Source organism: Lathamus discolor, chromosome 6 (assembly GCF_037157495.1).
Source record: "Lathamus discolor isolate bLatDis1 chromosome 6, bLatDis1.hap1, whole genome shotgun sequence".
Classification (NCBI taxonomy): domain Eukaryota; kingdom Metazoa; phylum Chordata; class Aves; order Psittaciformes; family Psittacidae; genus Lathamus; species Lathamus discolor.
Window position 1 is genome coordinate 30,634,005 of NC_088889.1, and position 14,084 is coordinate 30,648,088.

At 34.6% G+C, this 14,084-nt stretch overlaps 1 protein-coding gene across 2 annotated transcripts in view; it reads left to right on the forward strand.

Moving 5' to 3' along the window:
• The window catches only part of TRIP11 (thyroid hormone receptor interactor 11), a 34,227-nt gene that overhangs the window by 3,485 nt on the left and 16,658 nt on the right, over positions 1-14,084 (forward strand). The window contains exons 3-10 of one of the 2 annotated variants that reach the window (XM_065685660.1): positions 890-1,000; positions 2,106-2,381; positions 3,187-3,255; positions 3,989-4,154; positions 5,794-6,159; positions 6,779-6,819; positions 7,841-8,047; positions 9,164-12,193. In XM_065685660.1, the coding sequence (XP_065541732.1) occupies positions 890-1,000; positions 2,106-2,381; positions 3,187-3,255; positions 3,989-4,154; positions 5,794-6,159; positions 6,779-6,819; positions 7,841-8,047; positions 9,164-12,193 (4,266 nt within the window). The remainder of the gene's footprint in view (positions 1-889; positions 1,001-2,105; positions 2,382-3,186; positions 3,256-3,988; positions 4,155-5,793; positions 6,160-6,778; positions 6,820-7,840; positions 8,048-9,163; positions 12,194-14,084) is intronic. The other variant, XM_065685661.1, reaches the window with a different exon arrangement.

Here is a 14,084-nt window from a genome sequence, read left to right on the forward strand (position 1 = left end):
TATTGGAGTATGTGTGTGGTGCATGTTTTCATTTTTCACTAAGTGCTGCATCCTGCAACTGTTCCTACTTACCACATGGGCTTGGACTGCAGCAATAGTCTTGGCTCTGAAAAGCTTGTAAATGTGACAGTCTGAAGTTTCCATAAATTTTGGCATTTTGTAGATGATCACATATAAAATCAGATCTAGAATGCCTGGTTATGCTGGACAGCATGTCTCCTGCAGAAGGCAGAAGACAGAGCGTATGTGCTCCTTGATGCAGTTCTATGCCTGTGTTGCCCTACTGTATGTTGGTTTTGACATAACTGTGGATGCATGTGCTCTCCCAAAACTGCTTAAAAATCCCATGTGCCCTTGAGGAAAGTGACTTGGTGTACTTTTACAAATGACTTGTTGGTTTACAGCCATAAATAAAGTCATAAGACCAACAACTTCCATGTATGTCCTCAGCCCTCAAGAGCATTGAGAAGTTAAGATAGTATTTTTGGGAAGTAACTTTTCCTGCTTGTCCTTCTTTAGATTCTTGCCATCTGCTCTTGAGGAGTGTCAGAGAGAGAATACTGGATTGTGTGGATATTAGCTCTGATTTCTGTTCTCTGGCTGTTCTTAAATTCTACTGATGGGTCACACTAAGATGTAATTCAGCTTTGAATTTTTCTTCTTGCATTTACCAAAAACCTTTTTCTGAAATGCCGTATAAAAATGGAAAGCTTGGACATGAATGTGATTTTGGACCACATTTGGAAGTTACTGTTGTTTGTGTGGTTTGAGTAAAATAACAAGAGAAATGTGTATAATTTGATTTCTTTACTGTCCGGCAGATTTACACTTTTCTTAATCTGTAAGAGCTGTTCCAAATTTACCAACGTTAATTTCTTATCTTTGCTAGAATGAGAGACTGAAAAAAGTTTGTAGTGATTTAGAAGAAAAGCATGAAGCAGCAGAACTTCAAATAAAGCAGCTATCTATAGAGTACCGAAATCAGCTTCAACAGAAAGAGGTAGGATACAGAGTGAAATATTTGAGTAAATATGCCAAATAAACTTGCATATTATGCTATTTAATCTCTTTGTTATGGTATCTGTGCTCTTTCAGTGGAAGTATTGGTCACAGTTTCAGTTTTTTGGTTTGTTAATGTAGACACTGGGAGACTTAAGACATACATTGTTGACTTTTGTAATGTAAGCAGAGCTGCCAGGAGAAAGTTGAGATAAGAAAACTCCAGGAATGTCATGCATATATCAATTTCTGTCTTTTTCTGTGAGAAAGAACACTTAACTGAATCAGAAATACAAAGCAGTTTATCTTTAAGGAAGGCAACAGGAGCAAATTCTTATTTGAAGCAGTTTTATTGTCTGTAGGTACCATAATTATTTATCTTAATGTATACAATTTCATGATCTGAGAAGTGTCCCTTTGTGATGGAAACATCAGCTTTATAATCTGTTGTGTAACATGAGATTTCATAGCCTTTTAAATGAAGACAGTTGCCAGTGTGCCTAGAATTACACAAAAGAAGTTTTATTTCTGCTCTATTTATAAATGCATGTGGGAACTAGAGGAAGAAGAATTTTGAGATGTATAGAATTCTGCATATTAAATACAGTAGCAGAGTTGTTACAAGAAAATTGCATGCAGGTAGTTTCAGTTTGTTGTAAATACGTAAATTTTCAATACATTAAGTGTAAAAGAAATCAGATGTAACATAAATGTGGGAGCATCATATATTGCTTAATTCTTATATTTGAATACCCTCATTAATTTTATTTTTTTTTCAGCCTGACTCTTGCTACGGTAGTTAAGTACCTTGGCTGCTGAAAAAAAAAAAAAAATCATTGTTTTTACTGAAACTTCACTTAACTGAGAACTGTTAAAACTTTTAGTATGTATCCATGTGGGAGATACTTTGTAAACATCAGCTAAGACTGCTTTTCTCCCTTAGGAGGGAGTTTGGGTTTTTTTTTTTCCTTTTTGCTTTGGTGGAAGCAATCAGTTATTTGTGCTGGGGACAAGTTGTCTGGTGGTTCACATTTCATAAGATTACAAGAGGCAGAGTGTTTATTGTTATTCTTCCTGAAACAATACATTTTATTCTGTATTTTCAGGTGGAAATCAGCCATCTAAAAGCTAGACAGAATGCGCTGCAGGAGCAGCTGCAAAAGGTACAGACGGCTGCTCAGTCAGCACAGTCGGGAGCTGGTGCTTTACCACCAGCCACTACATCAGCTTCGTATGTTCCAGTGGTCAGACATTCCTCAGGGTTTGAAGGCTATGACATGGATTTTGGAGATATACTCTGGTCACAGCAAGAAATAAACAGATTGTCCAATGAAGTTTCTAGGCTTGAATCTGAGGTTGACCACTGGAAGCAGATTGCACTGGTGAGTATTTCCTCTCAGTTTTACTCTCCAGTCCAAGCTAGTGTTTTCATTGAATTTGGTGGTTTTGAATGGGGCTTCTGAAAGTTCATGCTGTACAATTTCTAGAAGCAGCATGATTTGATGGAAAAGCTGAAATGTAATTACGTTTTCATCATTTTCATGCTGTCACGTGGCTAACATTCAGTTAATAACATTCATTGACTAACTTCCAGATGCGCCATGATGCCTTTATGCATAATTTGTCAAGTTAGGGAAAGGGCTTTATAAACATTTGCCTGTGCTACTTCAGGGTTTAATTTCTGTGCAGCCTTTCAGAAAATAATTTTCTTCTTCCTGGCTCTGATACTATTTATTGACAGTATAATACTGTGATAGTTGAATATTTGCCTACTGGTTTTGCTTACTCTTCTCTCAGTCATTGTTATGTCAGTTGTAATTCATGATCTGCTGAGACAAGAAATAATACAGTCTTTCAAGCTGTTGTTGATATGAGTCATTGTTTTTCAAGCTCTAGCCTAATTTCAGAGGTATACTTTTCTCATTTAGAAATATTCAAGTAAAATAAGGTGCAATAACACCCACTACCACAAACTTTTACATATTTCCATATAATAATAATAAAAATCAGTGGAAAATAAAAATATTTCAATGAAAATGTCTTTTTTTTAACCAAACTTGTTGTAAATTTTAATTTTTCTTCACATTTCCTTTGTTTTTCTACTTTGAGTATCAATAGAGGAAACACACGAAAAATATACCTATTTATCACAATTTTCACATGGATATGTGATTTTTCTTTTCTCAGTCTTCCAAAGTGCAAGGGACAAATGATGCTGAACAAAGTGAAATATGTAAACTGCAAAATATTGTTAAGGTAATATGACAACTTTGACAAGCTAGTCTTCTCTTACACTTTATTCTTGATGGTTTTGCATATGATTACATGGCTTATGAATACAGTTAAAATGTTTACAACACACACTTAAATTTTCTCAATTAAAAACATGTGGGCTTGTAATATCACAGTAACATTTCAGTCAGCAATACAATATTTAAAAACTTATTCTGAGAAAGGGTATTTTTGTGAACTTGTTGAATGCAGTACGTAAGCTTAAAAGAATTACATTGGTATTTATGAGGGTGAATCACTTTTGGAAGCTGTTGATGACTGACTTATGAGATACACAAAATAATTTCTTCTCCCTTCTCAGAAATATCTTATTTTTTCTCATTGAAGATGCAGAATATGCATTTGCCTGTTATCCTTAAAAGTTGCTAGAAATGTGTCCTATTGTATCCGCTTCCCATGAAAAAGTTGTAATCTCTCTACTTTAGTGTTTGCTGTTTTGTGGAGCATGCTGTTGTGTGGAGCATGCTGTTGTATGGAGCGTACTGTTGTGTAAATGTATTTTTAAAAGGAATGTCTTTTGTTTATTTTGGGGTTTTTTTAAGCATGTTAAAAGACAAGAAATGTGACTTCTGTGAGGAATACTTTAATAAATCTTTACTTTTACTATGGAAAATGTTTTTATTTACTTTACTTTTTCTTTCTTGTTTAAGCTTCTGTACTGTATTTTACCATTCTATTTTTCTAATTATACTTTTAGGAGCTCAAACGGAATTTAAGTCAAGAAATAGATGAACATCAGCATGAACTTTCAGTGTTGCAGGATGCACACAAGCAAAAGCTAGTAGAGATAACTCGTCGACACCGAGAAGAGCTGAGTGAATATGAAGAGCGAATTGAAGAACTTGAGAATCAGTTACAGCAAGGTCTTTCTTACCACATGCTTTCTTTTTTAATGTACAGTGAATTTTGGTTAAAGCATCAAATTTGTATGGAATGGTGTAATAGATATCAAATACATGATGTTCAGGAATTTGATTTTTCAACTTGACTTCATCTTGATGTTTAAGATGTGTGTCCCAGTATCTTATATTCACTGTTGCTGGCTTGAGCACTGGAATGCTGGCATTTTATCTTCTGATGTATATCAGTCTAGAGGGTCATTTTCTATACATATCAAATGTTGTGCTCCAAATCCTACACTTCCTGTTTTGTTTTTTTTTTTTTTTTAACCTTACACTTAATGTATATGTGGACAAGATAGACAAAGTTGAAAACAAGAAAATCTTAGTACTTCTCATCAAAATTACTCCTGTGCTATGTGCCAATTCAGTTACTTGACAAAAGCTCAAGACTGACATAAGGACCACACTTCAGTCTGCGGCGTGACTAGATTGTAGAAGAAGCTTAGTTCTCAGAAGATGCTTTTTCTTGTCTTGTAGGTTATTTCATATTCCATAAAAATAGTTATGTAAGATTTTCTTTAGAGGCTTCTTTGCATAAATATGTAATATTTGTCTGGAAACTTCTGTTTTATTATGTGTTAAAACTTGGACTTCTAAAGAGTATATATTCTCCTTTTGGAAAGAGAGATCCATTCCCTTCTTGGAAAGAAGGGAAATAATTTCACAGCCTCTTAACACCTAAAGTAGTACTGATAGAGAATTTATTTCTTAAAATCAGGTGTCTGTTAAGATATAATCTGTCTTTTACTGTATGTACATACACCAGCAGGACTAATTTAATGAAGTTAAAGGGAGGAATCCCTTATCTTTTGCATTAGAAGTCATCTGTAAAATAAATACTGCTCACAGCTTTTGAAGATTTAAGAGTATTTAAATTTTTTTTTTATTTTGTCGGTCTGTTTGACATCATTATAGAGACTGGGGCAAGAGGAAACGTTTGAGCTTGCGCTGAAGTGAATTCACAAGCAGCGTGCTTTCATTTAGCTTTTTTCCCTGTAATTTCTGATTACGCCTTTTTATACTCCAACTTTTCTAGAAGTTACATTGTGATAATATGGTAGATGTCTGTAAACATCAATTCTGCAAAATGAGATTTTTTTTTTTAAGTCAAAGAATCTGTGCATCATTTAGCAAATGGTATACTAATATGTAGCAAATAGCTCTCTATAACAACCATTCAACAAACCTTTGAAATCTAATTAAAATATTAAGAGAGTTTTTGCATCAGGCTGAATTAGATGGGGTTTGATTAAATTGTTCTTAGAAAATAAAGGAATTCCAAATCGCAGTATACTAGATTGTGTCATCCCCACACCAGAGGAATGGGGGTCAAGTATACTTTAATTAAATGGCAAAACATACACTGTTCACAACACTTTACATTTTAAAATTGTTTCAATAATAAATACTACACAAGGATGTGCAAGTATTTGAAAAGCTGCATATCAAGCCAATAGTATGTATAGCCCTGCTTCAAATCTTTATTCTATTTGTGTAAGCTTTCTGTTGATGATGATTATCAAGTCTTTGGCAAAAGATCTGCAGTGCTGCTGGTTTTAGTTAATAGTTAAAATTGCTAACAATCTTTTTTGCTTTTTAGATGGAATGAGTACTGATGCCATGGGTGGCTCTAAAATTAGTGAACAGAAAAAAAATGCTCGGAGTCTAGAAGGAGGAAAAATAGAAGAGTTGGAGGTTGTAAAGGACCAAGAGGATGAAATAAGAAAATTAAATCACAAATTGTCTTCTGCTAAAGAAGAAAACAAAATTCTTCTGAAAGAGCAAGAATTGGCAAAAGTAGAAAAGATCCAAATAATGCAAGAATATGAAAATCTTAAGTCTGAATTCAGCAAGCTTCAAGGTGCTGTTGCAGAGCAAGATGCCCTCCTGAAAGAACAGGACAAGAAGCTCCAATCAAAAACATCATTACCAGAGGATATTGTCAGACTACAGCAAGCACTGTTAGGTACTAACACGATGATTATTTTATTTTTTAATTTAATTATTTTTAGTAAACCTTCACAGGTTTTCACTTTTAAAGCTCAGATTTTACTTTAAGAATTTGGAACTTAGTATGAGAATATATATCTTTTGAAAGTTGCTGCTTTAGAAAAGGGTTTTCCATTGAGGTAAGGCTAAGCTGAAAAGGTGACATAACTGGAACTCGCATGACTGATTATCATAGGGCTTTCTGATTAGGTAAGTAACAACAAGAAGTTTCTTGTTTAAATTATAGAAGTACAATTTTGGTAAAGACAATCTGTTGCTAATATCTTCTCCCTAAAGTAACACTGAAACTTCTGTGTTTAAGAAGTGTATCTGTATGTAGAAAATCTTTTAATATTGCATAATTGATACACTGTAGTGCCAAAGTCCTCCTAATGTAGACTCGGTAGTAAAAGTAATGCTTTACTTTGTGGTGATGGTTGATGGTGTGTTTCAGTCTACAGCACTGATGATTATCATCTCAAAACACTGTGAAACTCTTCTGAGCAGCAGTGTTTCTGGGGCAAGGTGGGAGAATTGTTTTTGTTGTTATTTGGAAAGTGGTAAAATTCTGTTGTTTTTTTTTTTTTCCTCTATAGAAGCAGAAAATGAAATAGCAAGACTTTCAAGTTTAAATCAGGTAAAGCAATTTCTAAATTAAGTCACCAAAGTTTGTGTAAATAGTAACTGATGGAAAACATGTTCTGGCACTATACATTTTTTGGAGCACTTGCACTTGTACATTAATAACCTTGTAATCAAGGAAATAATTGTAGATTAATTCTGGAATTACATGTGGAATTAATAGTAACAACACATTTTGACTTGTGAAACTCCATGGTTTCTCTGTTAAAGAAAACTAGGTTTCCACCTAGCCATTGCTACTTAGGCTGCTGTAACATAAATTTTAAAAGTATTAATAGTATATTCTGTAAAATTTGTCACTTTTCACCTGTTTGGCCTATTCCAGTTTTGATACTATTAGCTTTAAAAAGCTGTTGTCAGCTGTAAAATACTTCTTACATGTAGTACTCTAATAATAGTACATTCCATCTTACTGATCAAGTTAAGCAGTGGAGCATACAGTCTCTGGAACACACCTTTAGAGTTTGGCAGGGTTTGACTTGGTCTTTTATAAACTCAGGCTTGAGAGATTTGGCTTAGTTTACTTTGTATCCAGTAGCATTTCTCAACTGGGGTCTTCTGTGTTTTGCATGTGTTGAAGAGTTCCCATGACATTTTTCATAAGCATGTTATTCAGGTGTCCTTTATTAAAACTTCCTGTCTCACTATGCAGCATGCTGCATGTTTAGATTATCTTTTGGATGTACAGTAATTTATCCCAGCTGTGGATCCATGCCTCAGGGGTGGATATAACTTTGTGTGCCAGACAGTGGCTTTTTGTGCAGAAGCTCGTAAATTACAGTCCTGAACTTAGTGATGAGAAAATAAATGTCTATGTGTGAATGGTAGAGACAAATACTTACTGATGAAGAATTTTAAAGTGGCATAGGGTTAATGTAGGCCTAAAGATTCTAAAAAAAAAGGGCATATTTTACTTTTAATTGTTGAAGGGGGGAAAATAAACTATATAAGATCTGAAGAGGTTATAAATTTCACCAAGGTAAAGTCTAATATTTAGATTATTTTTTTTATTTAAGGAAGGACTTGAGAAGGAACTGACAAGTTCAAAACATAAAAGTGAGAATATTCTTTCTGCATATGCTGAGGATCAGAATTCAGAATTAAGTCAGTTAAGACAAGATTTGGAAAGGAAAGAACATGAATTAAATGAAAGTGTTGCTGAAAGAGAAACATTAATAGTGGAGCTGGAAGAACTAGACAAGCAGAATCAAGAAGCTACTCAGGTAATAAACACTGCAACTATTTATTGAACTGCTAAAATATTTAGATTTGTGCATATTAATCTTTCAAGTTGATCTTTGAATGTAGATAACAGGGAAATAGAAGTTATTCTCCGAGGCTTAAAAAGAATATCGGGACCATCTTAGTGCAAAATTCTAAAGTGCAAGTAACCCACTTATTATGGATGAAGAAATAACATGGTGTGTCAGCTGTCCATAACAGATGTCACTTCCCGAAGTCCAGTTAAATATTACTTAATTTTTCGCTCCTGTCCATAACGGATGTCACGTCCCAAAGTCCAGTTAAATATTACTTAATTTTTCACTCCACAAGACTTTTGACAGATCTTATCCTGCTACTATTTAGACCTCCGTCTTATGATAGTATGCATAACATGAGTTATTTTTTTTAACTTGTATTATTTTTAATTCTATTGAATAATTAAGTTGCTTTATTACAGGTTCTTTTGAATATGAGTATGTATGGGGCAAAAAAGGTCACTGACTATAACCAAAATGGAATGATAACCTTTTTGTCACTCTTCTGATATATTGGACCTGTAAACATCCAGTTGCAAGCCATGTGTTTTCAGTACTGGTTTACTTTATGGAATTAAACATTAAGTTTTTTTCCTATGAAATGAATCCCAGCAAATGTGTTTAAAATTAAGCATGAATAAGAAATTGAAAATAGAATATAGAAATAGGCATTCTGTTCTGTAATTTGTTATTTTAAATTTAGTGCCACCCTGGTTTTAAGGAATGGGTATATTCTGTGTCCCCATTCCAACTGTCCTGGCAAATTCTGATGGTTCTTTTTCTTAGGTAGCTCTCTTTTTTGTTCCTTGATTTAAGTAGTTGTGCTTTTTATTCTCAATGAAGTGTAATTATTTGATATGTGTTTTTAATTAAGTTAGCATTGACTAGTTGATCGTACTTGCCACCTGTCCATGGCAACTAGGAAACAGTTTTGCTTCCTCTCAGGTGTGGGGTTTTGGTGGGTTTTTTTTTGTTTGTGGGTTGGTGGGTTTTTTTCTTTTAGTGTTCAGAGGATAAAAATGCATACATGGTTCAGCTGGTTCTCCTTTCCTAATGAGTTCTTGTCTATGTACATTTCAGCATGTGATTACACTGAAAGAGCAGCTGTCAAAGCACCACATGGAAACTGATAGTATCATCAACCAGCTGAAATTTGACTTAGAATTTGAAAGAAATAAATTATCAGAATTAGAAATGGAGAAGATGGAAACTATTAAGGAGTTAGATATTCAGAAAGAAAAACTAAGCCAATGTTCATATGCACTTAATGATTTGCATGTAAGTAAGCAGCAGCTTCAAGATAATATTAAAGATCTTCAGGAACAATTAAGGAAAGCCCAGGACTGTAATTTTCATCACAAAAAAGAGATTGGAGAATTGCAGCAGAGACTAAAAGAAAGAGAGGAGGAAGTTTCTGTATCTTTGAGCAAGTTAACAGAAAAAAGTAATCAGGAATCTGACTACGCTTGTCAAGATCTGATTCTGAAAGAAAGAGAAGTAGAAATTGCAAAACTACAGAATGACATTTCAGAAAATAAACAGCTGAATGAAGAATTAAAGAAATCTCTGTCGGATCTCAGAGCAGAAAATGTAAAGCTGATGGCATCCACCGAAGAACTAAAGCAGGAGTTAAATAGTGCCATTTCTGAGAAAAATAAAGTTTACTTGGAAAAAGACACTGTTGTGGAGGCTTTGAAAATGGAAAAAAGACAGTTGGAGAGTGAATTAAACCAGGCAGAGAGGAGGCTTTTGGAACAAGCACATAAGTATAAGCAGACTATTGAGGAATTATCACAAGCACGGAGTATGGATACCAGTGCGTTGCAGCTTGAACATGAGCGCCTAGTTAAATGCAATCAAGAGAAAGACTTTAAGATTGCTGAACTTAAAAGGAGCATTGAGCAGATGGAAACTGACCATCAAGAAACAAAAGAAATGTTGACTACTAGCTTAGGAGGACAAAAGCAGTTGACAGAGCTCATTAAAGAAAAGGAGATATTTATTGAAAAATATAAACATCAAGCCTTACAAGTGAAGCAGGAACTTGAGGAATATATAAAAGTTTCAAAAAAGCAGGATGCCTTAAAACAAAACTTGGAGGAAAAAGACAGAAGTCTTGCAGTCATGAAGGAAGAAAATAACCATTTGAAAGAAGAACTTGAACGCCTTAAGGACCAGCAAAGCAGATCTGTGCCTGTGGTTGAGCCTAAAACTTTAGATATTATTATTGAACTTGAAAGTGAAGTAACACAGTTAAAAGTAATAAAGAATAATCTTGAAGAAGAAATAGAAGTTCTCAAAAAAACAATAGAAGATCAGAACCAAACAGCAGCACAACTTCAGGAGTCTTTGCAGGAGCAAAGAAAGGAAATAGATGAGTCTAAATTTCAGTGTGAGCAAATGAATGTCACCCACGAAAGACTTTCTTTAGAGAAAGACGAGGAAATTAAAAATTTACAGAAAACAATTGAACAAATTAGAACTCAGTTGCACAAAGAGAGACAAATTATTCAGACTGATTCCTCTGATCTCTTTCAGGAAACCAAAGTTCAGACTCTTAATGGAGAAAATGGAAATGAAAAGCATGACTTATCTAAATCTGAAATTGAAAGACTGGTAAAAGGTATCAAAGAAAGGGAGATGGAGATTAAGCTTCTAAATGAAAAGAATATTTCTCTAAGTCAACGAATTGATCAGTTGTCTAAGGATGAAGTTGGCAAACTTACTCGTATCATTCAAGAGAAAGATTCAGAAATACAAGCTCTCAATGCTAGAGTTTCCTTAGCTTCCTCTAGGCAGGATGTTCTTTGTCTTCAGCAGCAGCTGCAAGCTTATGTTCTGGAAAGAGAACAAGTACTAGCGGTTCTAAGTGAAAAGACAAGAGAAAATAGCCAGTTAAAAACAGAGTATCGTAATATCATGGATATGGTTGCTGCTAAAGAAGCAGCTTTGGTAAGGTTGCAAGAGGAGAATAAAAAGTTATCTGATAGATCTGAAAACAGCAGTCAAGACATGTCTAGAGAAACTATTCAGAATTTATCCCGTATCATTCGAGAAAAAGATATTGAAATAGATGCTCTAAGTCAAAAATGTCAAACATTATTGACTGTCTTGCAGACATCCAGTACAGGTACTGATAACGGATCAGGAGGTGTTAACAGTAACCAGTTTGAGGAACTTCTACAAGAACGTGATAAATTAAAACAGCAAGTAAAGAAGATGGAGGAGTGGAAGCAACAAGTAATAACCACAGTTCAGAACATGCAGCATGAGTCAGCTCATCTCCAAGAAGAGTTACACAAGCTTCAAGCACAAATTTCAGTTGAAACTGATAGTAATTCAAAGTTGCAGGTGGATTATAACTGCTTGATTCAGAGTTATGAACAGAATGAGAAAAAGCTGAAAAGTTTTAGTCAGGAATTAGCACAAGTTCAACACAGCATAGGACAGCTTTATAACACCAAAGATCTTCTCCTAAGTAAACTTGATTTGGTAACACCGTCTGTGACGATGGCTTCCACTGTTTCACAGCTTTCAGGCGTACAGCACAGTGCGCCGGAGCTACTCAGTGACGAGGCTAAACTCCTTCAAAATGAGTTGGAACAACTGAAACAAAAGTTGCAAGAGAAAGATTCAACTATTAGAACTCTTCAGGAAAACAATCAACGACTATCTGATTCTGTGGCTACAGCGTCAGAGATTGAAAGAAAAAATCAAGAAGGAACTGAGTCGGAGATGAGGCAGATCAAAGAAAAACATGATGTCTTACAGAAATCACTTAGGGAAAAAGACATATTAATTAAATCAAAAAGTGACCAGTTACTTTCTGTCAGTGAAAATCTTAGTAATAAAGAGAATGAAAATGAGCTTTTGAAGCAAGCTGTGACTAATCTTAAAGAACGAAATTTGATTTTAGAAATGGATATTAGAAAACTGAAAGAAGAAAATGAAAAAATAGTTACACGGTCTAGGGAAAAAGAAACAGAATTCCGAGCACTTCAGGAGACTAATATGCAATTTTCAATGATGCTGAAAGAGAAAGAATTTGAGTCTCACTCAATGAAGGAAAAAGCTCTTGCTTTTGAGAAGCTGCTGAAAGAAAAAGAACAGGTATGTGCCTTCATATTTATGAATGTTTTTCAAAATTAGTGACTTGGTAATGCATTTTTGTGTATATGTAGCCATCAAGTATTTGCCTGAAATCTGTTTGTGACTCCCTACTGCATTACACCACAACAAAAATCCTACCCCTGCAAAGTTAAGAAATTAAAAGTCAGCGGGTGAGTGGTTTACAATGTTACCTGTTAATTGTGCAGCCACAAACAACTTTTATTTCATTTACTTGGTAATTGCTCATTTACTGAGCAGCTGCTTAATATTATGCTTTGGCCCTGTTCATGAAGTGCCCTATATTATTTTTACTGTAGGGTGCTCAAACTTCTGCAGAGTTGGCCAGCAGAACTAATTTTCCAATGTGCTTTCCTCTACTGTTTGTTATTCCAATGTGATTGCTTCACAACATCCCTGTGAGGTGAATGGACTTCTGTATCTTGCTTTTATGGCTACAGAAACTCCATTGGAAAAATAAGATGAAAGATCAGATAAGCTAAATTAGTGGTTTCTTCTATACAATTTGACAAATGGAAATATTGACACTTTTTTCAAAATGTTTATTCAGAGAAAAGTTGCAGTGGCTTGTAAATTACCTTGTGTGTAATTTGAAGAAGAATCGCTTTTAAAAGAGGCAAGAATTATGTGGCATCATTGATACACAGGTCAACAGCATGTTTTATGATTTACTGCTGCTGGAGTTAACAAGTAATTTGTCAATTGCCATTTCTTTTTGAGAAATAGGTGTTAAGTACAGTGCCAAAGTTTTTCTGTAGTTTAACAAACACTTGACAGCAGAACTCCAGGAAGTAGATGCTCTGAGTATGTCTTGGTGAGAGACTTTTCTGGTAATTAATTCCAAACAGACAATTTTCTTTTTTTTGTTTCCTCTGTACTGTTAAGGTCTCCTTTCTCTTCCTCTTGATGATTCTGGTTGCTGTTCTTCAGTCTTCTCTTACAGTTGTGCCCCTCCATGCCTTCTGTTCTTAGTATCCCTCTGGCTTTTAGCGTACCTTCCCATTCTCTGAAGTTACGAGCATTGCCCATTATCAGAGAGTGGTATTTATGCAAACCATTGCTAAGTACCTTGGCATTAGTTTTCCCCCCACTATAATTGAAAATATAATTACTGTAATTTAAATTACAATTAATATCATTATTGTTATGTTTTTTAAAATATAATTAAAATTAATAGAATGGTTTTGGCTGAAAGGAACCTTAATGATCATCTAGTTCCAACCCCCCTGCCGTGGACAGGGACACCTTCTACTAGACCAGGCTTCTCAAAGCCCCGTCCAACCCATCCTTGTACACTGCCAGGTATGGGGCAGCCATGATTTCTCTGGGTAAACCTGTTCCAGTGCCTCACCGCACTCACATCTCTGAAACTTTTTCGAATTGCCAACTAAATCTGCAGTGTAATGGATTTGGAAAGCAAAATATGAATTACATTTAACAATACATGTCTTTTTAAATTTGTCATTTTTAAGGCTCAACTTAGACCTAATATGAGTTGAAAACTAGTATTTTTTTTTTCTGTGAGAAGTTTGACTTAGGACAGATGTTTAGCTCTGTTTGCTCATAGTACATGTTTTCCTATCCTGTTCTTAAGAAATACTATGGAATTACTATGCAAAGTTTTATTGTCTCGAAGTACAGTGATGTTTTGACAAGTGGCTTTGAATTACCATTGGGAATTTTAACATTCATCAGTCTTTCCATATAAAGCATACTAATACTTTACAAATTAACACTCTTACTATTTTGTTTGTTTTGTTTTTTGTTTGTATTGGGGGTTCTGTGTTTTGTTTGTGGGTTGTTTATTTTGTTTTTTTTTATTTTTAATTCTAACTTCTAGAAATCTGTATTGTCTGGCTAGGTTCTCTGTGTT